General features: G+C 44.2%; 1 protein-coding gene across 2 annotated transcripts in view; it reads right to left on the reverse strand.

The window, feature by feature from the left end:
- Nucleotides 1–11,755: 11,755 nt before the first annotated feature.
- RP1 (RP1 axonemal microtubule associated) overlaps nt 11,756–23,463 on the reverse strand; it is a 149,041-nt gene continuing 137,333 nt past the window's right edge. Inside the window, exons 18-19 of one of the 2 annotated variants that reach the window (XM_086335466.1) lie at nt 13,417–13,474; nt 11,756–12,112 (exon numbers count right to left, since the gene is read on the reverse strand). In XM_086335466.1, coding sequence (XP_086191592.1) covers nt 13,446–13,474 — 29 coding nt within the window. In that variant the 3' untranslated portion in view covers nt 11,756–12,112; nt 13,417–13,445. Of the gene's footprint in view, nt 12,113–13,070; nt 13,475–23,463 lie in introns of those variants that run through there. The other variant, XM_086335465.1, reaches the window with a different exon arrangement.

The following is a 23,463-nucleotide window of genomic DNA, read 5'->3' on the forward strand; positions in this document are numbered from 1 at the left end:
TCTCAGGGGCAATTTAAAGATGTTTTTGCTGCTATTTCCAAAAGCTCCATAAACACACCCTGCCTTGTGGGTATTTTTCACATTTTCAAGATGGAATTAAGAGCCATCACCACTCTGGACACCTGAGTTATTAGCAACGTCTTTGTTGTTATCTTTGATGACAAAGATAGAGTTTAAGCTTTGGTGCCAAAATGCCAAGGAGTGCAGAAGTGAGAGAGGAGCCCTCGGGCCCATTTCTCCTGTGGCAAGTAGGCTCTGAGGAGCTGCACTTCATGCGGAAAACAGAAAACATGTACATTTCAAACTGTAATTCCATTGAGGATCCTATCACGATATTAATTCTTTCTAATTTTTTTAATGTGGGCTATTTTTAAAGTCTTTATTAAACTTGTCACTATATTGCTTCTGTTTTATGTTTTGCTTTTTTGGCCCCGAGGCATTGGGATCCTAGCTTTCTGATCAGGGATCGAACCCACACCTTGTGCATTGGAAGGCAGAGTCTTAAGCACTGGACCACCAGGAAGCCTTGATATCAATTGTTACAGAAAGGTTTCCACCTGAGCTTTGATGAATAGTTCAAGAAGTTAAAGAACCCCTTCCTTGAATTTGTATCTTAACCACCTAATTCTTATCTCCTTCCCTGCCTCCTGGACCTGCCCTGTGTCTTAGCATCCTGCTTTCACAGGAGAAGGTCAGGGATGGGTATGCACATCGGCTGGCACATCTTGTTTACTAAAATAGAGATAAAGAACAAGGAGCCACAGATTTATATAATTCTCTTGTGCTCTCCCCTTTTGGAATTAGCCTGTCACCAGGATGGGAGCTTTAAAGGGATAGTTACTAATGAAATGTCTAATATGGTGGTTTTCATTGGTTTCAAAGTTTTCCTGGGCTTGATTTTCTTTTCTACCACTGGACAAAAGTATTTTCCAATATTTCCATAGTATACTTCTAAACTATGATTGTTTAACTTCTCTAACAATGTCTCAGCAGCTAAAATACAAAATTGGAAATTTCATAGAAAATAACTTAGAGGAACACTTTAAGTCTATATTGAAAAGTTCCACTGTCCTGAGAAACAGTTTATTTTTATCAGATCTAAAAAAATGTTTATAGTTTTTGTGTTGTTTATATGTGTCACAGTTACAAGTTTTTTTCTGTAATTTGTGTAACTTTTTTCACCAAAAAAAAATTAAAATAATCAAAATAACATGAGTTCAGATATTCTATCTATACAAGTTTCTCTTTTCTTTTTTTTTCCTTATAGCTGCTATTTATTCAACCAAGGAATCATACCAATAAAATACTATCATCCATTAACCCCTTTAGAAATCATTTCTGTTAACTCAGAGGAAGAAAGAGACTTTCATGTAATTGAAATCTAAATATTTATCTTATATTTACTAGTGTTATGAGAGGCTTTAAAAAATGCAATTGCCAATAAACTACCTCAGACTGTCCCATTTTATTTTCTCCCCTTAGCTTTCAACCTTAAATTTCAGTTCAGTTCAATTCAGTCACTCAGTCATGTCCGACTCTTTGTGACCCCATGAACTGCAGCATGCCAGGCCTCCCTGTCCATCACCAACTCCTGGAGTTCACCCAAACCCACATCTTTGGGAGGGTACAAAATCCTACTACAGAAAAAAAGAAAATTTTCTTGGAGTCTACATCCTAGGAGGCTTATTTTTCTTTCATGTTAAAAATGTTTAGCAACAGGAGAAGTCACCATGATGAGAAGCCCACGTACCCACAACTGGAGAGTAGCTCCCCGCAAGTAGAGAAACCTCTTGTGCAGCAACGAAGCCTCAGCATAACTAGAGAGTAGCTCCCCGCAAGCAGAGAAACCCCTTGTGCAGCAACGAAGCCTCAGCATAACCAAAAATAAATAATTAAATAAAATCTTAAAAATAAAATTTTAAGTGGTCTAGATATACTCTAGGATCTCTCAGTCACCCACAATAAACTTAGATTTGTTGTCAATAAGAATGTAAAGTTTAACAGGATCTTTTACTTTAACAATGAGAAGTAGATGCTCTGTTGTTTGACATTTTTATGCAGCTAAAGGCAATAAGTAGAGATATGACTGAACTAGAAGAACTTGAACCTCAGGATAGGAAGCTATGTCAACAATTGGAATTAAGTAATACTTGCTACTTTCAATTTACCTTGATTCATGGACCTAGCATTTCAGGTTCCTATTCAGTATTGTTCTTTACAACATTGGGCTTTACTTCCATCACTAGTCACATCCACAGCTGGGCACTGTTTTTGCTTTGGCTCCGTCTCTTCATTCTTTCTGGAGTTACTTCTCCACTCTTCTTCAGTAGTATATTGGGCACCTACTAACCTGGGGAGTTCATCTTTCAGTGTCCTATCTTTTTGCCTTTTCTTGGGGTTCTCAAGGCAAGAATACTGAAGTGGTTTGCCATTCCCTTCTCCAGTGGACCACATTTTGTCAGAACTCTCCACCATGACTCATCCGTCTTTGGTGGTCCTACATGGCATGGCTCATAGTTTCATTGAGTTAGACAAGGCTGAAACAACAGACTGGTTCCAAATTGGGAAAGGAGTACATGAAGGCTGTATATTGTCATCGTGCTTATTTAACTTATATGCAGAGTACATCATGTGAAATATCAGGCTGGATGAAGCACAAGCTGGAATCAAGATTACAGGGAGAAATATCAGTAACCTCAGATATGCACATGACACCACCCTTATGGCAGAAAGAGAAGAGGAATTGAAGAGCCTCTCAATGACATGAAAGAGGAGATTGAAAAAGCTGGCTTAAAATTCAACATTCAAGAGACTAAGGCATCATGGCATCTGGTCCCATCACTTCATGGCAAATAGATGGGGAAACAATGGAAACAGTGACAGACTTTATTTTGGGGGGCCTCCAAAATCACTGCTGATGGTGACTGCAGCCATGAAATAAAAAGATGTTTGCTCCTTGGAAGACAAGCTATGACCAACCTAGACAGCATATTAAAAAGCAGAGACATTACTTTGCCAACAAAAGTCCACCTAATCAAAGCTATGGTTTTTCTAGTAGTCATGTATGGACGAGCGTTGGACCATAAAGAAAACTGAGCACTGAAGAATTGATGCTTTTGAATTGTGGTGTTGGAGAAAACTCTTGAGAGTCCCTTGAACTTCAAAGAGATCAAATGAGTCAATCTTAAAGGAAATCAGCCATGAATATTCATTGGAAGGACTGATGTTGAAGCTGAACCTCCAATACTTCAGCCACCTGATGCGAAGAGCTGACTCATTTGAAAAGACCCTGATGCTTGGAAAATTGAAGGCAGGAGGAGAAGGGGATGACAGAGGATGAGATGGCTGGATGGCATCATTGACTTGATGGACATGAGTTTGAGCAAGCTCTGGGAGTTGGTGATGGACAGGAAAGCCTGGTATGCTGCAGTCCATAGGGTCACACAGAGCAGGACATGACTGAGCAACTGAACTGAACTGAATACTTGCTAACCAGCTACGGATATTGTCTCCATATTATGTACAAGCCTTGTGATGGATGCTCAAAAGGCCCTAAGAGACTATGTGAATCAAATTAATAAGTTATACTCAACAGAATTTATTTTGTTGTTGTTCAGTCACATCTGACTCTTATTGACCCCATGGACTGCAGTACATCAGGCTTCCTTGTCCTTCACCATCTCTTGGAATTTGTTCAAACTCATATCCATTGAGTCAATGATGCCATCCAACCATCTCATCCTCTATAGATCTCACCTAATACCAGAGTACTCGTGATTCACCAGCAAACCACAAGTCAAGTGTTCTTCCTTTGGAAAGATCATAGACCAGGGTTTGCTAATTATGGTCCAGCCTGCCACCTGTTTTTGTAATTAACATGCCCCTGGAATACAGCACCTCATTTCTCTATGGATTGTCCATTGGGTACTCTTGTATTGCAATGGTAGAGTTGTTGCCACGGAGACCACACGGTTTACAAAACCCAAGATGCACATTATTCGGCCTTTTATCATAGAAGTTTGCTGGCCCCTGCCCAAGTGACCAATACAACCCAAAAATGTCCTCTCCAACTGCATTAGGATGTATGCTGGTTCAGATTGAACAGGCCAGTTATAAACAAGGCATGCAGAGCTATTACACCCCACTGATTTCCCAGCTCGAGTAATAGTTTCAATTATGCCCTGATCCAAAATCCCAGGTGACTTACCATAGGCAGCCTGGACAAACCAGACTGTGCTGCTGCATCAGGCTGCATTACTTAGAGAAGCCCTCGCTGATGACTCCTGACACTTGCTCTTTTGCTGTGTGACTGTGTACTGCTCTATAAAAAGGTAAAGTCTATCTCCCCCTCCCCTTGGGTCTGGGTTGTTGTTTATTCGATAAGTTGTGTCCTACTCTTTGGACCCCATGGACTGTAGCCTGCTAGAGTCTGTCCATGGGAATCCTCTGTCCATGGGATTCCCCAGCCAAGAATACTGGAGTGGGTTGCCATTCCCTTCTCCAGGGGATCTTCCCTACCCAGGGATGGAAACTGCATCTCCTGCATGGGCAGGCAGGTTCTTTACTACTGAGCCACCAGGGAAGACTTGAGGCTGGGTTGCCCTTGGTCAATATAGTGCAGCAAGAGTGACATTCTAGGACTTCCGAGTCTAAGACAGCCTGGGTCTATTAGAACACTCCTTCGGGGCCCCCAGGAGGTACACAGTAAGGTCACAGGTAGGTATGTAACCCCAGGTAAACATGCAGTCCCAGGAGTTGGCAGCATGGGTGAGTCACCGGGGAAGTCAGCTTGCTGCCCCCTCAGACACACACCCTGCAGAACTTTTGGACTACAATCTCAGGAGAGGTTCAGAAGTTCATCTGGCTGAGCCATATGAACCTACTGAAAGGTAAAAAGTAACAGTAAATCTCTGTTTTGAGCCACTAAGCTTCGGGGTGGTTTCTTGCACACAGAAACCTGGAAGAGCTATTGAGAGCATTTCACAGACAGCAGCTCTCGATTATCTGCTTCTACTTATAAACACTATTTGTGGGTTTTTTTTTTTTTTTCCAGGAGGTCTAATTGTTAGCATGGAGGCAGGGGTTTAACTGGGGCGTCTCTTTCATTTTCCAGGTTAAGGGGAAAAAAAGTAGATTGCAGGCCTGCTGTTAACTTTTCCTTTCCAAATTTTCTTACTATTTGGAGATGTATTTTCAGGAAGGCATGAGTGAGTTATTTTGATGAACAAAGTGCCTGGAGCTGGTGGAGTTCAAGGCCCCTCCTTAGATATGAGCCTTTCATCTTTTTACCTTCTTCTGTGCATTCTGTTACAGGGGTTCATGCACTTGACTTTGCGGCTCAGAAAATTGCCCTTGTGGTGGAATATAGAAACATTTTTGTCTAGACACGTTAGCAGTTACTTGGCAACTATTCACTGAATGAATACTCAGAGAAAGGTGGGGAGGATGCATGTAAATTAAGCTCTTAGCAAGTACTTGTTTGTTCACATATTGAGAGAAAAACTCTTCAAGCTGCCTGCCATGGAGTCACACAAAGCACAGTAGAAACTGTGGGACCTGCATGCTAGGCCTGATGACACACACACAGCAGCACATGCCTCTGACTGGTCCCCGAGAACCACAGGAAATGCGGTGAGCGGAACAAAACCCAGTGCGCTTGCGCGGATGCACCTCCACCTGCCTGGTTACGGTCCGCGGAAGGCGGGTCAGTCTACGAAGACAAGTGCCACCACGCAAGAGACGTGTGCAGAGCTACCTGGTGGAGGGCGAGTGTCAAGTAGGAGGGATACAGGAAACTGCGGGCCCTAAAGTTGACCAAATCTACCCTCTCCCAAAGCCCCCACAGGAGGGTCCCCCAGACTCGAGCTGGTGAATCCAAGAATTCCTTCCACTCACAATCCCTTGGCTCCTTCAGAGAAGCAAGAATAAACCAGATTCTCTCCATCTTTACTTCCACGGCGGTGTTTTAACCTTACTGTCATAGATCGGCAGTCTTTCAGATGCTTAACTCAACTCTGTTCATGACACTGACACCCAAGCCTGCGGCAGCTGCACAAAGCACTCCAGAAGTCCAGGGCCCCTCTCACAGGACCGCTGCTCTTTGCTCCACCCCGCAGCTGTCCATAGGGCACTTTCCACCTCCAGGCTCGGGCACGATGTCCCTCCTTCACCTTTTCTCCTCCCCCACCTGGTGAACATCTTTGACTCCGGGCTCAGCACAGAGGTCGCCCCCTCTAACGGGCATTTCCAGACGCCCTTGCCTGTCACGAGAATGAACCTTCTCTCTCTGCCTCTCCTGGACTCGGGGCACACTTCAGCCCTTAGACGTATAAATAAAGCCACCTCTCTGGGCGTCCCGACCCCTGAAGGGCACAGTTCTATCTTAAATGACCCTGTGTACCCAAAGTTTAGTACAACACACGGCACAGGTCAGCCTCTCAGGAAAAAAAAAAAAAAAGAGTGAAAGATTCATACAACATTTGGGGATCCATTAAGAAGTATTTTGAAAAATAAAGAACTCATAGATGAGGAAGGACATTCAAGGTATTATTAAGAATGCTTCAGCACAATATAATAACATTTCTCAATTAACAAAGAACAAGTCTTTCTGATGATATGTCATTAGTGTCGTTTTTTTGTACAAAGGACAAGGACATTCTTATTTACCTCATAATTGGTCTTGTTGTTAGCACAAAGATAATAGAAACAATTCTGACCTTGTATGACCCAAATTTTGAAGGGTGTGTAAATATAGTTCAATGAGATTGGCAGAGATACTGTAAACAAGACAAATTATTACTTTATTCTAATTTTGATTAATTTTATCTCCAAATAATTCTATGCATACAAGCTAACAAGTCCTTCAAAATACAACCTCATAAGAGGATCATGAGGATTTTTTTGAAATTTTTAAGTACTTTACAAATATTTTTATTCTTCCAAGAGACAAATATCATTAATCCTATTATACACGTAGAGCAATAGAGAAATTCCGTGCTGACTAGCACAGGAGTTCAGATAAATTTGATTCTGAATTAGAAACAGTTATGCTTCCTAGAATAAAATGGTTTCAAACAATGCTTTGTTTTCTCCACTTTAAGTCCGGAAAACAACCATAGAACACCATCAGCAAGGAATCTATTATGGATTTCATCCTGATATTGGTTTGGTGTGTACCTTTTGTCATTTGTCTGCTTCTGCTCGCTGTGTATTGCTGTGGTGAAGGGCACCCTGGTTCACACAGCCCTGGAGGCAGGGGACCGCTGTGCAGCCCACTTCAGCTCGAGCCCCACTGCTGGTCCAGCGGGGCTGCTGCCAGATGCTCTAGATCCATGATGCATCTCATCACCAGGGAAAGAAGAGTTTGAAAATGAGCATCTAGGACTTGCCTGGTGGTCCAGTGGTTAATAGTCCACCTGCCAATGCAAGGGACATAGTTTTGATTCCTGGTCTGGGAAGATTCCACATGCCATGGGGCAACAAAGCTCGGGGGCCACAACTACTGAGCTGATGCTCTAGAGCCCAAGCTCTGCAAGAAAGGAGTAGCCCCTGCTCACTGCAACTAGAGAAAGCCCACATACAGAAACAAACACCCAGCACAGCCACAAATAAATAAAGGCCATTTAAAAAAAAAGAGCATCTACTGGGTATATAAGATGCAGCAGGGTCTATGTAGGTGCTTTATGGATATGATTTGACGTAATCCTCACGAGACCCCATCGTTTCTATTATCATCTCCATTTTATAAGAACCAGGCACAGAGAAATACACTAATTTCCCCAAGCCATGCAGCAGGTAAGTGGTGTCATCAAGGTGTAGAATCTGCACGATTAACCAAGATGCTCAGCAGCTCCTCTGTATGCCAGAACCTGTTACAGGTCCCTGTTCAGGCAGGACAACTGTTCTCTGGTGAAGCTGAGCATGAGTCCCCTGCTCCTCTCTGAGTGTATTCAGCTCCACCTCACACCTGGGTCGCTGGCAGGTAAGATGGCATCACAGGTAAATGCATGCTCCTGTCAGGTGCCCAGGTTTCTTGTGACCAACCTCTGCCCGGATTCCAGCTTCTCATCAGTGGCATTTCTGCCTCATCAGAACAGGCTCCTCTGTCCATGGGATTTCCCAGGCAAGAATACTGGAGTGGGTTGCCATGCCCTTCTCTAGGGGATCTTCCCAATACAGGGATCAAACCTGCTCTCCTGTGATGGCAGGTGGGTTCTTTACAACTGAGCCACCTGGGAACCATAACACCACTATATTCCAAATAAATTGCAAAGACAAAAATGAATACACAAAAAGCTCAAAGCCCCAAACTTTTTAGTACATTATTTCATTCCCAAGAAAGTTAAGAAAAAAAATCCCCTAATGCCAGATAATAGTAACAATAAAAGGAGTCATCAGCAGAAACTGAGTGATGAGCAGTCACGCTCAAGACAGCTGAGTTGTTGTGGGGGTGCCAACACCCCCAAGTGTTGCGAACACCCCCAACACTGGGCCAAGTGTTGGGCTCCCAAGGGGTGGGAGCCGGGCTTGAGACTTTTGGAAATGAGGGCAAAGGTGCTGCACCCTCAGTGAAATGTTGGCCAGCAAATAACTGTCAGCAAAGGAAGCTCAGCAGAAACATGATTTATGTCCATGAAAGTTCTAGGTGGAAAGAGATTACTATAGATAATAACAGCAAAAATAATAATCTTATCTGACAGTTAAAAACATCCTTTCACTTAGGTCTGAAATAAGGTTGAAAGCTAAAGATCCAAAAATATGGCCTAATAAGTTAGAAAAATAATACAACAAAATAAATCCAAAGATACAGATGATATATACACACATAAACACACACATTCTTAGTGTCTAGGGGATGTCAGAAAAAGTTTCATTAAATAAGAACAGTACAGACTATGGAGTCGAATCATTTGGATTCAAATCCTAAATTTGCTACTTGCCATCTGTGTGACTTTAAGCTAAGCTAAGCTGAGTCACTTCAGTCGTGTCCGACTCTGTGTGACCCCAGAGACGGCAGCCCATCAGGCTTCCCCATCCCTGGGATTCTCCTGGCAAGAACACTGGAGTGGGTTGCCATTACCTTCTCCAATGCATGAAAGTGAAAAGTGAAAGTGAAGTCGCTCAGTCGTGTCTGACCCTCAGCAACCCCATGGACTGCAGCCCACCAGGCTCCTCCGTCCATGGGATTTTCCAGGCAAGAGTACTGGAGTGGGTGCCATTGCCTTCCCCATGTGTGACTTTAGGCAAGTTAAAAGCAAAAAAAAAAAAAAAAACCACTTCTCTGTTCTTTAGCTTCATCACCTGTAAAATGGAACAGTGATACCATGGATCCCATGCGTTATTGTAAGGATTACATAAATGTAGATTGAATCACAAAGCCCCAGCACAGCACATCCTACACGTGTTCACTACTAATGCTACCTTTACTGCTTCTCCACATTGTACCAGAGACCTAGACAGCATGTTAGGGCAAGAAAAGGTGATGACTATTCACACGTGATATGACTGTTTCTTCAGAACATTCAATAGTATCTTGAGAAGACTTATTAGAAATGGAATTATTAATAATTTAAATATATTTATGAGCTTCCCTTCCAAGGAGTAAGAGACTTTTAACTTCATGGCTGCAATCACTATCTGCAGTGATTCTGGAGCCCTAAAAAATAAAGTCTGACACTGTTTCCACTGTTTCCCCATCTATTTGCCATAAAGTGATGGGACCAGATGCCATGATCTTCGTTTTCTAAATGTTGAGCTTTAAGCCAACTTTTTCACTCTCCTCTTTCACTTTCATCACTTTTTAGTTCCTCTTCACTTTCTGCCATAAGGGTCGTGTCATCTGCATATTTGAGGTTATTGATATTTCTCCCGGCAATCTTGACGCTTACTCCTTGGAAGGAAAGTTATGACCAACCTAAATAACATATTAAAAAGCAGAGACATTACTTTGCCAACAAAGGTCCGTCTAGTCAAGGCTATGGTTTTTCCAGTGGTCATGTATGGATATGAGAGTTGGACTGTGAAGAAAGCTGAGCACCGAAGAATTGATGCTTTTGAACTGTGGTGTTGGAGAACACTCTTGAGAGTCCCTCGGACTGCAAGGAGATCCAACCAGTCCATCCTAAAGGAGATCAATCCTGGGTGTTCATTGGAAGGACTGATGCTGAAGCTGAAACTCCAATACTTTGGCCACCTCATTGGAAAAGACCCTGATGCTAGGAGGGATTGGGGGCAGGAGGAGAAGGGGATGACAGAGGATGAGATGGCTGGATGGCATCACTGACTCAATGGACATGAGTTTGAGTGAACTCTGGGAGTTTGTGATGGACAGGGAGGCCTGGCATGCTGCAATTCATGGGGTCACAAAGAGTCAGACATGACTGGGCGACTGAATGAACTGAACTGATGAGCTTCCCTGGTGGTTTAGTTGGTAAAGACACTGCCTGCAATGCAGGAGACACAGGTTTGATCCCTGGGTTGGGAAGATTCCCTGGAAGAGGGAATGGCAACCCACTCCAGTATTCTTGCCTGGAGAATCCCCTGGATAGAGGAGCCTAGCAGGCTACAGTTCATGGGTTCACAAAGAGTCAGACACAATTTAGTGACTAGACCATCACCACCAAATGTATTTATTATTGCAGAATAGATATAAATTTATTGGCATTAACAAGAGGGTTTAGTATAGTGGTTAGCTATAAGAGGTACCCAGAAGGCATTGACAAGTTAGAAAAGTCAATCCAGCAAAGTACATTAAAGATATTATCTCAGGACCTGCTGCTGCTGCTAAGTCGCTTCAGTCGTGTCCGACTCTGTGCGACCCCAGAGACGGCAGCCCACCAGGCTCCCTGTCCCTGGGATTCTCCAGGCAAGAACAGTGGAGTGGGTTGCCATTTCCTTCTCCAATGCAGGAAAGTGAAAAGTGAAAGTGAAGTCGTTCAGTCATATCCGACTCTTAGCGACCCCATGGACTGCAGCTTACCAGGCTCCTCTGTCCATGGGATTTTCCAGGCAAGAGTACTGGAGTGGGTTGCCATTGCCTTCTCTGATCTCATGACCTAGTCCAATCTAACTCAGAAACGCAATTTTGCCATGGCAATGATTTCACCTATAGAATTATAAATATTTGCATTTATAAGCTGTCTAGGCTTGGGAGACATGTCTTTAGGTAATTGTGGGAGTTTACTAAATGTGGCACAGAGTTAGTGATGGTACATCATCATATTTATTATTAATCACCCCAAAACGAGCTTAACTCAGCTGATCCCTCGTTTTACTTTCCTGCTACTATCACACTGAAATAGCTTCTTCGTCTACTTTCTTCCTACTGCAGCAGCATAAAAAGGCATGAATTACATAAATGTGCCTCATATGCTTTCAAAATCCAAGACTCATTGTTGAGTTTGCTCCTCAACACTTAACCACAACGTAGCCCTGCCTCGTCAGATTAGGCTACTTAACTTCTCAAGGTCTTTTCATACCATAAATTAGCTTATTCATATAACTCTAAGTCTATTAATGAATTTCTAAGAATTATATTGAAATGGAGCAGGGACCCCACTTTTGGTAACCCAAGGCATATTAAAGATCAAATTCTTTAATATTCTTCAGAATTTAAAAATGAAATAAAATAAAAGAAGATCATTCACAAATAATTAAGGTGTCTCACAAACTAAGGTCTGTTATTAATCCACATTTGTGTTATAAAAAAACAAAGACATTTTAATGAGGCCAGAAGAATAAATGGAAACCACTGAAATAATAACCCAAAAAAATCTTACAATAGTTTATTTTAATCAAAATTACACTGATAAACTCTATCTACCAAACTCCTAGGTAACCACCATTACTATATAATGTAACTTCACTATATTTGGTATCACTTATATTGATACTTTGGACACCTGATGGGAGGAGTCAGTGCATTGGAAAAGATACTGATGTTGGGAAAAACTGAGGGCAAGAGGAAAAGCAGGCAGCAGAGGATGAGATGGTTAGATTGCATCACCAATTCAATGGACATGAGTTTGAGCTCACTCCAGGAGATGGTGGAGGACAGAGGAGTCTGGCATGCTGCAGTCCACGGGGTCGCAAAGAGTCAGACATGATTTAGCAACTGAACAATAAAAACAATATTGGTTACATGGCTAATATTATTAACAAAAGAATTCCAACATTTTCATCCTTAATTGAGGTCTTCAGCTTAAAACTATTAGCTTTTATTATTCTTATATGCCTTGCCAAGTTCTGGAATTAATGGATAATTTTTCACTTAGAATGTCATTCCAAGCTTTATTGCTTAAAGGTTTATTGTAAGACACAAACCTTTTAAGACTCCTTAAAATTACTAAAAGATTTCAGTACATTAGTAAAATTCTGTTTATATTAATACACATAAAGCCTTTCCTCTGTAAATAACTAAAAAACAAAAAGTAAAATATAAGCCAAAATGAAGTTTCTAATATTAATAAAGATAATTATCAGCTTGAATGTCATGTCTTCATCTCAGTGGCCATCCTGGTCAATATAGGATTTCATGAATACAACAATGTCAGCATTAAACCCTGCCTAGTTTCAAATTATCATACACAGTACAAACACTTTTGAAAACATAGAGGTTTGATGACTTGACATGCATATTAAGGAATATGTATTTACCGACCCCACTTGGATCACCTTTAAAATGTAAACATGTTAATAACAATCACAGGTTGATTTGAAGAAGATCTAATAGAAAAAGCTAAACTCAAAAGACTTAAAAATAAAACTGAGAAATCAGTATGCAAAGTTAGTGGTAAAAAAAAAGAGTATAATTAATAGAAATTAACCCTTTGAAAAATAATTATTTTCCCATATATTTAAATTATTGAAGGGAAAAAGCATCTGTGGCTAATGTGGCTTTTGTTAGTTTATAAATCAGACCATGACTTAATACCTGTTTCTACAATCATTTTAAGTGTTTTTTAGTCAATAGTTTAAACTCAGAATATACTAAAAATTGTTTGAGGTAGGTAATCTTGGAACAGAAATAAATTATTTCCAGATGATTAAATAGACAAAAAGTGGCAACAGCATTTGCCATTTGCTTCTTGTATTTCAGGTTGATGATTTATTTGTATTTCTGCAAAAATAAAAGTGAAGTGCAGTTAATAATAGATCTGTTTAATGACATTATAAGTGATAGGAAAAAAATGTGTGACTTTAACTCTTAAATGGAAGCAAATCCTTGGGTTGATTGTTAACTCACAGGAGTGCCTGTGCATTGCCCAGACACACCTTACACACTCTTCTGTGTATAATTTGATGTGAAACATAAGCTGTGGAAGGGAATGCTCTGGGGACACCTGGGAGTGTCCTTGATGTCCGTTGTACCAAAGTCAGCTTGTACTTTCTTCTACTGCAGCTGTCATTGATCCTCACCTTGAAGACCAAGTCAATCTCTGCATGGATTATGCCCTGAGACATAAATGGAAGCCATCTGAGGGAAAGAAAAAAGAGAGAGCAGAAAGGAGATAAAATTATTATTTTTTCTCTATGTTTACAATGAGTTTGATTCTGCATTGATGTTGAAAGTTAAAAGGTAACTATAGAAAGAGCTTTTTATAAAGTCAAGCACAGTTCAATCTACCATTTACTCATACCTGTGGGAAATGACACCATCACTGTGGCTTGAAGAATAAAGCACCGCTAGACCTGCGGCTCCAGAGAAGGCAATGGCAGCCCACTCCAGTACTCTTGCCTGGAAAATCCCATGGACGGAGGAGCCTGGTAAGCTGCAGTCCATGGGGTCGCTAAGAGTCGGACACGACTGAGCGACTTCACTTTCACGTTTCACTTTCATGCATTGGAGAAGGAAATGGCAACCCATTCCAGTGTTCTTGCCTGGAGAATCCCAGGGACAGGGGAGCCTGGTGGGCTGCCGTCTCTGGGGTCGCACAGAGTCAGACACGACTGAAGCGACTTAGCAGTAGCAGCAGCAGACCTGCGGCTCAGTCCTGCCCACCGCCCACCACGGTCACTGCTCAGGATGGGCTGTGACTGGGCCAAAAGCAGCCAAAAACCCTGAGCCTGAAGCCTGGCGGGGCCAGAGGATGGCTGCCCTGTGGTCCAAGGGTATCTGGCACAGAAAGGTAGGTGCCACCATTTCAGTACATCCTGAGGGTGGGCCTCTGTCTTGCTTTCACATAGCTTCCTTTAGTAGCTTTCCCTCAGCGTCTCCAAAAAGAATCACATTACCTTAAAATTCAGGGCTAATATCCCCGCTTGGGAAATGTGCCTGTGGGGAGTAGGAGCTGGTCCTGGCCACATCCCTCTAAACCAGCCCAGCCTCCGAGTTAGAAACAGCTTGTGCAGAAGAAGGCTAGGCTCAGAGACCCAGTTCCACCACTTTCTGGCCTTGTGAGCTCAGTTTCCTTGATGAGATCACCTGCCTCAAGGTGTGGGGAGGCGGACACACTGATGTCTTACTAAGCGGTACATAAACATTACTATTATCCCGTAAGAACCACTGTTACAGTTATGCCACGCTTCTTCCATCCATCCTCCCAGGCAGTAGACACTCAGAAAGAGTCTTCTGTGTGCCAGGCTCCTTGCTGAGTGCTGCAGATACAAGAAGGACAGGAGAGATGGGGCACCTGAGCTGAAGGAGTTCTCAGTGTCAAAGAAGAAACCAATGTGCAAAGACGTAACTGTGCAAAGTCACAGGTGATGCGAGAGATGCTTACAGGTGTTACCGGAGCCAGAGGGGAGACTGACTGACTCTGAGTGGCCAGAACTGGCAAGTACAAAGAATGAAGAACAAAAACCTTTCAGCAAAGAAGTGCTGACTGGGCTGACAGTTGGTCAGTGAGCAGACGCCTGATGGGCAGCAAGAGGTTGGGACGGCACCACGGGGAGAGAGAGTGGTAGTGGCCGAGACATACAGAGCAGATGCCACAGGGCTGGGGCACAAGGCGCTGCTGGGAAACACACGGCAGGGTGGATGGCGGGGTGCTCTGTCCGGGGGTCACTAAGTTGGGGTCAGGGAGTCCTTCAATCTGAGAATGCTTAGGAATTCAGAGGCCAAGCTGTGGGACTGACTTGACCACAGTGGCCTTGAAATCACTGGAGGATGCTAACAGGTGGGGCTGAAGGGGACCTGTGGACACACACCTGCTGCCCAGCTGTCAGCACCGCTCCTCTCTGCACCTTCAAAGGCGGGGAGAGGCCGCTTTCCTTCTGACCCTCAGCTCACGGTATTCTTTCTCTTCCTCCTCTAGAGTCTAACAACATATCATTTACTTTATGCATTTATTGAGGCTTTAGTTATCCTATCTTTCTTGTTTTGGCTTAGGTATCCATCCAGTATTCTTGCTTGGAGAATCCCACGGACAAAGGAGCCTGGGGCGGGGTGGGGGCTACAGTCTAGGGGGTTGCAAAGTGTTGGACATGACCGAGCATGCACACGTGGCATCAGAGAGAATCCATCTTTGCAGCCAAATGACTGTCTCCACAGCTTCCTTCATAGGCCAGGACAAGGCCAGCTTCATGTGCATTGGAATTCCACCTGGAGTCAGACTGCCTGGCTCCCACACTGACATGTGAACCACATTCTTGACCTCTAAGCCTCAGTTTCCCCATTTGTAAATTATAGATAATGATCATACCTACACCATTAAGGATGCAGGATTAAACACACATATTCAAGTATATCATCTGATGTGTGCCAACATGTGATAAATGGTCAGCAAGTATGAGTTGCTGTTATATTCTTATACTATATATGCTATACTATAATATATACTAGAGTATATATTATATACACTATATAAGCTCACTCACTCGCTCAGTAACTTCAGTGGTGTCCAACTCTTTGTGACCCCAAGGACTGTAGCCCGCCAGGCTCCTCTGCCCATGGAATTCTCCAGGCAAGAATACTGGAATGGGTTGCCATGCCCTCCTCCAGGGGATCTCCCCAACCCAGGAATCAAACCCACCATCTCTTGTGTCTCCAGCATTGGCAGGTGGGATCTTTACCACTAGCGCCACCTGAGAAGCCCTATATAAGTATGCACTGTATATATTATATTATACATTATATATATTATATTTTACATATATACATATTACATATATATTATATATATTATACATTATATTATAAATATATATACTTATACTATATATATGCTATTAAAGTATATTACACTATTATACTCTCTCATTGCCAAATACAGTACCTTGTACATAGCTGGTGATGGAGCCAATGTAATTCAGGCGATGGCCCTCTCCCACCCAGGCCCCTCTTTTCAGAAGAAACAACCCTTGGAGAGCAAGGTTTATACCAAATGACCTGCCTCTCATCCTAGCCAATTGGAGGACAGATTAGTTCATCAGGTGTTCTCTCTAAATATTTTGACCTCAGTTACAGAAACGGTGATCTGAGAATGCCGCCCCAGGAGGCATCACAGTGCCCATACTGTTAAGGCTGATTGGTGTTCCGGAACCCAAGGTGACTGCAACCCAAAGAGATGGGTGAGAAGAACATTCCAGAAGCAGCTCATCCAGAGACAAGACAGCAGGCTTTCAGTGAAGTGACACCTTGACAATCCAGAGAGCATGACTGGCTGTCTGCTGGCTTTCCAGCTTACCAAGTCCAGCTTTATTTCCTGAAGCTGGGTTCCATGAGAGGTACCTTCAAAATTGCCATTTCTAAAATGAGCTTTAATGAATTTCTCATCCTTGCAACCAAACCTGAGTTTACTGACTGACCAATTAATATTTTAAAAAATCATACTCTAGTCTTGTGTAGTCCACTTATGGGAAGTCTCTACTGTGATTTTTTTTTTTTTCTTCAGAAACTGCTGGACTAAAACAAGCTCTGAAGCTAAGCAGAGTTGGGCCTGGTTAGTACTTGGATGGAAAACAAACTCTGACTCTGAAAGCCACAGAGACCTCTGAGCATTAGATGCCTACTAAAAATAACTCCCTTAGCCAGCTCCAGGTTTAGATTCTTAAAGGCTTGAAATCACCAAAACTATTCGTTTTTTTTTAGTGATTTTTTTTTTTTTTAGAGTTTCTTTTTGGCTGTTCTGGGTCTTCATTGCTGGCTTTTCTCTAGTTGTGGCAAGCAGGGGCTACTCTCTAATTGCAGTGCACAAGCTTCTCACTGCGGTGGCTTATTTTGTTGTGGAGCATGGAGTCTCGGATGCATGGGCTTCAATAGTTCTAGCTCGCGGGCTCCAGACCACAGGCTCAGTAGTTGCGGCGCCCAGACTTAGATGCTCCGTGGCATGTGGGGAACCCATGCCTCCATTGGCAGGCAGATTCTTCATCACTGAGCCACCAAGGAAGCCCAAAAGTGTTAACTCTTAATTCCCTTCAGTGGCTATCATTTCTATGAATTTTTTAAAAAGATAGTTGTATTTTTACAAAGAGCCATCAGCTCTTTCCTCATGTATCATTTCTAGTGAACAGGACAGGACAGATTTTAGTCACTAGATGAGAACTGTTTGCAGGACATGAGTGTTCCCTTCTGCATGTGCTTCTATCTTCCTGCCTGGGCACCTTTCTAGCCCATCCTTCAGTTTCTACCCCATCAACTCCTGCAGAAGGAGCTGAGCAATTAGCCAAGGCCAGTTGTTGAGAACCGAGAACCACGTTTCACAGCAGGACTCGAACATCCCCCCGAAGTCAGTGAACAGACGGGAGTATTGGAGCAGTGAGCCTGGAGGGGAGCACCGTGATGTCAAAGGCGTGGAACTAAAAGCAAACAGCAGGCGCTTGCTTGCCCAAGCACACCATACCCATTACGCAGCCACAGCAGAAGCTCACTTCAACACTGCTCCCATCACCAGGGAACTCCCTTTCACTGGGACAACTAGGAGACACAAACAAAATTTTTCTCGCCTTTTATGATTCAAGTCAACAAGCCATGGAAATCTGTGTGCCCTAAGACACGTGGGCTGTTTTGGGTAGGGCGGGAGCGTGAGAAAGTGGTAGAGATTAGATAGTGTCTGAGATACATTTTGGATATGGCAACCACTCATTCACACGGGAAATGGCAGAAGGAACATAAAAGCTTGTAAGAAGGCTGTCTCCACGCCAATCCGAGAGATGAGCAGAACTTCTGCCTGTGCCCCATTCTGTCAGTTTCCACCATCGCCACTTGTCACTTTCGTACCAAGAACTGGCTCAAACTGACAAAGAGAGCCCGGGAGCCAGCAGCAGCACAAATACATGCTCAGAATAGCAAGATATGATTAACAGTGGCCTCGTTTGGGGAAAAAAAAATCAGTAGAGTTAAATGATTGCTCACTGTCTCATGATAATTTTTATTATTTTCTCTCCCCTACAAAATAGTATTTTATATTTCTGTACCTTATCAAAATTTTAACCTCCTTTCTTATCCATGTTATTCATTATTCCCCCCCTCTTTTCCAGAAAGGGAAAATGAAATCATTTGTACATGGGCTGAGCACTGAAGAATTGATGCTTTTGAACTGTGGTGCTGGAGAAGACTCTTGAGAGTCCCTTCTGCAAGGAAATCAAACCAGTCAATCCTAAAGGAAATCAATCCTGAATACTCATTGGAAAGACTGATGCTGAAGTTGAAGCTCCAATACTTTGGTCACCTGATGCAAAGAGCCAACTCATTGGAAAAGACCCTGATGCTGGGAAAGATTGAGGGCAGGAGGAGAAGGGGGCCAAAGAGCATGAGATGGCTGAATGCCATCACCAACTCAATGGACATGAATCTGAGCAAACTCTGGGAGGTAGTGAAGCACAGAGAAACCTGGGGTTCTGCATTCCATGAGGTTGTAGAGTTGGACACTGGCTGAGTGACTGAACAACAACAACATGGGCTGAACTAGTTTGAAAGCAAAGAATACATAAACAATTTTTAATGACACATCTGAGGACTCATTAGGTGACCTGTGAGGTTTCTTCCAACCTGGGATTCCACTGTGCTTTCCATTAGTTCCTCCCTCTCTTCCTGCTACTCCCTCCTTCCTTCCACTTTTACAACTGGCTGAGTCCCTACTTGGTGTAAGAATCCATGTTGAAGAATAAAAACAAATGCGTGTGACCCCGCTCTTAGGATGGTTATCATCTAGCATGTGAGGCAAACGGTTCACAAGGATGGTGGCCACTGGCAGGTGTCAGCACCATGTGGAAGTCTGAGTAAAGGCTGGAGAACTTTCCAGAGACGAGCTCCCCTCTGATTGGACAAGGGGAGAAAGCTTTGTGGCATGGGCAGCACTTCACCCTGGGTGTCGAAGGGTATTTCAATAAGCAGTGTGTGTGTGTGTGTGTGTGTTCATGTGCACACTCAGGCATATCTGACTCTCCTCGCAATCCCATGGACTGTTGCCCACCAGGCTTCTCTGCCTGTGGGATTTCCCAGGCAAGCATACTGGAATGGATTGCTATTTCCTTCTCCAGGGGATATTCCTGACCCAGGGATTGAACCCTGTGTCTTCTGCCTCTCCTGCACTGCAGGCAGACCCTCTACCACTAAGCTACCAGGAAAGTCAAGACATAGTTAAACCTTTTAGGTCCTGTGCTCTAATCTCCAGCCCCTTCTTTCATGTGATTTCCCACAATACTTAGGGTGTCTTGATGAGCACATGCCCTTAGGCTCAGGTGAACACACACACAATTCTAACTTATTCTATTTCCAGAAACATGGAGGATGCTGAACAGAAAAACAGAAAAACAATGGATCTGAACTTGAGAAAAGTCTTCTGAGAGCTGGAAGAGGTAGGCTAGATGTAAACACAGAAACGTGACCCAGAAGTAGCGGGTTAGTGTCATATGCTTTGGTAAAGGTTTACTGAGCCCAGCCGCAGGCTGGAGGGCAGGTTCCAGGCAGAGGGGACAGCCCTCTTCTTAGCTCACAGTAAAGACACTGGTGAGAGCCCGAGAGGCTCCAGGCAGTGCTTCGGAGCTGAGAAGGGCATGGGGCGGCCAGGGAGCAGAGAGAAGCCGAGTCTGCAGCCTCCTGACCTGTCAGCCGCCCCAATCTGTGGCCCCAGCAGCTCCCGCTGCAGGACAGGGAGTTGACTAGAGACGGTCCTGAAGGTGGGGTGGGGCCTTCCTTTCCGCTCTGTCCACACGCTAGGCTCACGGGCCTGCAGGGAGGTGAGCTACCTTCATGGAACAGCAGACCCCCTATCGCACAGTCAGCAAGATGGCCTTGAGCGTCAGGAAACCGGCAGCCAAGGCTGGAGCAGTGCTGGCATTCCAGCTGCGGACAGCACCCAGGACCTGCTGACACTGTGCTGTCCAGAGTGGACACCTTCCGGAGTCTGCTTCCCTTCCACTTTTACACAAAGGAAATGATCTCAACCGTTCTCAAAAAAAAAAAAAAAAGGCCTCCTGCTAGAAATGAGGCTGGAACACTTACAAGCGTTGGCTGCAGCCTCAGCCTGGAAAGTCCGCTGGGGCTGCCTGTCCTCAGTCCTTAAGGTAAAATGCCTTGGAGTCTTCCCCCTCCACCGCCCCATGATTTGGTTTTATGAGGACAGAGCTAGTTGTGCTGCTCTGCCCTGACAAGTCCAGTTAGGTAGTTGTTTTAAAATGTCATTTATTTGTATTTAACTTTTCAGTTTCTGCACCCATAAATCCCTTCCTATTTAGAATCACCCAGGGTAGACCTTTATTTCCAATAACCTGCTTGCACGAGCTCTTGTCAAGGCCACTTCCCAAACCCGCCGGGAGGAATGGAAGCCGACACTGAGAGCTTCCTCGATTGGAGGCTGAAAAACTTTGCTGCTGCTAACTGTCTGCGGACCTAGACCCTCCGCGGTAAAGTGGGTTCATGCAAATATTCATAAAAGACATCATTTCTATTAAGAAGTAACTGCTGGTTTTTTAAAAATTATTTCATTATTAAAAGTCTACACACATGCACAGGCACATGTCCAAAAACACTACAAGTTTGATGATAAACAAAAAAGTCTAGAGATCCCAAATTTAATGCTAATAAATTTGCAGTGGATAGTACTCCACTCAAATAGTATATGAACTAAAGGTGCCTCCCAAGTTCACGTCCACATAGAACCTCAGGATGTGACCACATCGCATGGAAAGAGGCACTTGGCAGATGTAACTGATTAAGATGAGGTCAGACTGGAGCAAGGCCAGCCAGCCCTCTGCTCTAGGGTCCTCATCAGAAGAGAAGGAGCGACACAGAGACACAGAGATAAACAGGAAACAGCCTGTGATGACAGAGGCAGAGACTGGAGCTACTCAAACCTGGGGGCACCACAGGCTTTGAGCAGCATCTGACCAGCCAAGACACTAGAAGAGACGAGAAAGAGCAACCCTGAGATGTCAGGGCTCTGATGACCTGCATTTCAGACTTACAGCCTCCAGACCTATGAGAGAATACAGTTCTGCTGCTTCAAGCCACCAAGTCTGCAAAATACCAAGTCTATAATTCGTTACAGCATTCACTGGAAACTAATACAAATAGTGAAGAAAACTCTACCTACCACGTGTGTGTACTCAGTAATGTCCAACTCTTTGCAAATCTATGGACTGTAGTCTGGCCAGGGTCCTCTGTCCATGAGACTCTCCAGGCAAGAATACTACAGTGGGTTGTCATTTCCTCCTCCAGGGATCTTCCCAACTCAGGGGTCGAACTTGTGTCTCCTGCATCTCCAGCATTGGCAGGTGGAGTCTTTACCACTGAGTCACCTATCACTATAGTAAAGAAGAATATTTACTTCAATTCATAATCAGTTGAATGTTTACCTGATGCAGATGCAAATTTTGCTTGCTCCAAACCTCAAGCAGCCAACTCTTATGTGTGAACAGTAGAAATTCAGTGCCGTATACTCTATCTATGGGCTTCCCAGGTGGCTCAGTGGTAAAGAATCCGCCTGTGATGCAGAAGATGTGGGTTCGATCCCTGGGTCAGGAAGATCCCCTGGAGAAGGAAATGGCAAGCCACTCCAGTATTCTTGCCTGGGAAATCCCATGGACAGAGGAGCCTGGCGGGCTACAGTCCATGGGGTCACAAAGAGTCAGACACGACTGAGTGACTGAGAACACACTCTATATTTATGCACAAAAGGCAGAAAAATGAAGTGTTCAGGTATAGAAATAAAATACAGCCATAAGGATGTGGGTGTTCAACTGAGAAGATGCACATTCCCGCAGGAGGTGTCTCTGTGTCCTCCCCGTCGCTGGGTTTTGTGTTTCAGCCATGCCTCTTCCCACTTAACTCATGAAAGGAACCAACACCTGGTGAGCTTTCTCTCTGCCCTGGTTCAGCCTTGCTGTATATTCTTTTCCACGAGGAAGCATCAAGAAGCATGGGATTTCTTCCCTTTGCCCTCTGATGTGCACTCCGAGCACCTCTGCTGTGTGCACCCCAGCACCCGTGCCCACCATGAGCACCAGCAGCCCAGAGTGGCCACGCCCAACCCCCAGGTCTGCAGGGCAGCTACCTTTCGCCGGGGAAGGTGCATGAGGATGCCACCCCAGCTCCCTGACACCACCTTTTTGCAGAACCAGCACTGAGACTTGTCACCGGCCTCACAGAGTAACAGCACCTTCTGCAGTTTCCCCAGCAACACTGCTTCCATGAGAAATGTATGGATCTGGGGTGGAGATAGAGAAGACCCCACAGGGAGCTCCTGAGTCCAGCACGAGACCCTGCGGGCAATGACAATAGTCTGAGGGTGGCCCAGCAGCTGGGCACTGCCTCAGAGATAAGGCTGCTGCAGTTAGCATCAGAAGGGAGTAATGAGGAGAGCAAGACAAGCAAATTACTTTTTGATCCATTAAAAACGTATTTGTGGTTATGCTTCTTTCTCTCCTGGAGTTTTATTTTATCCACTGGAGTCATGTCCAGGGTAACAAATACGCAAACCTTGACACGAAGGCCTCCAACCTGTGGCTCTTCTTACATTCCTGCCCCGGGAGCAGCCTGTTAGGTGGTCAGGTTGGTGGCCTGATAGCACGTTTACTTTCCGTGAACGCTGACTTTCCTTGAGGCACAAGGGACCAATCCCTCTTCTGCACCCCCGCCCCTCATTCTCTCTCTCCTGTACACCCTCTCCTGCGGCTTCTTCTGTAAACCATGTGAAGCACATTCCTGTGTTTGCTGTGGATAAGCATCTTGGAACCTTCATCCCTAAACAGAACCACTTTTTCATGTCAGAATCTCACTGAGGTTTCCAGAGACGCAGGACTTGAAGTAGGTGCTAAAAAGGAACAGAGAAACGTTCCTACTTGTCACTTCCTCTCACGTTCCTGCTGAGAACAACCACCTGAAGATCATCTGAGGGAGGGTCAGGAATTTACTTACTTCTGGGACATTCCCAGAACCGACAGTTGCCTATTAACTACGGTTCAGCTGCTTGGTGTAAAGGGCAGATCCAGCATTGCTGTAGGTCCTTGTGGCACAGGTCGTCCTAACAGCTGTCTGCACGGTTGCTGTTGTTCAGTCACTCAGTTGTGTCCAACTCTGCAACC

This window comes from Bos grunniens, chromosome 14 (genome assembly GCF_055505025.1).
Source record: "Bos grunniens cultivar Pamir isolate PY7600 chromosome 14, Bosgru_T2T1.0, whole genome shotgun sequence".
In the NCBI taxonomy this organism is placed as follows: domain Eukaryota; kingdom Metazoa; phylum Chordata; class Mammalia; order Artiodactyla; family Bovidae; genus Bos; species Bos grunniens.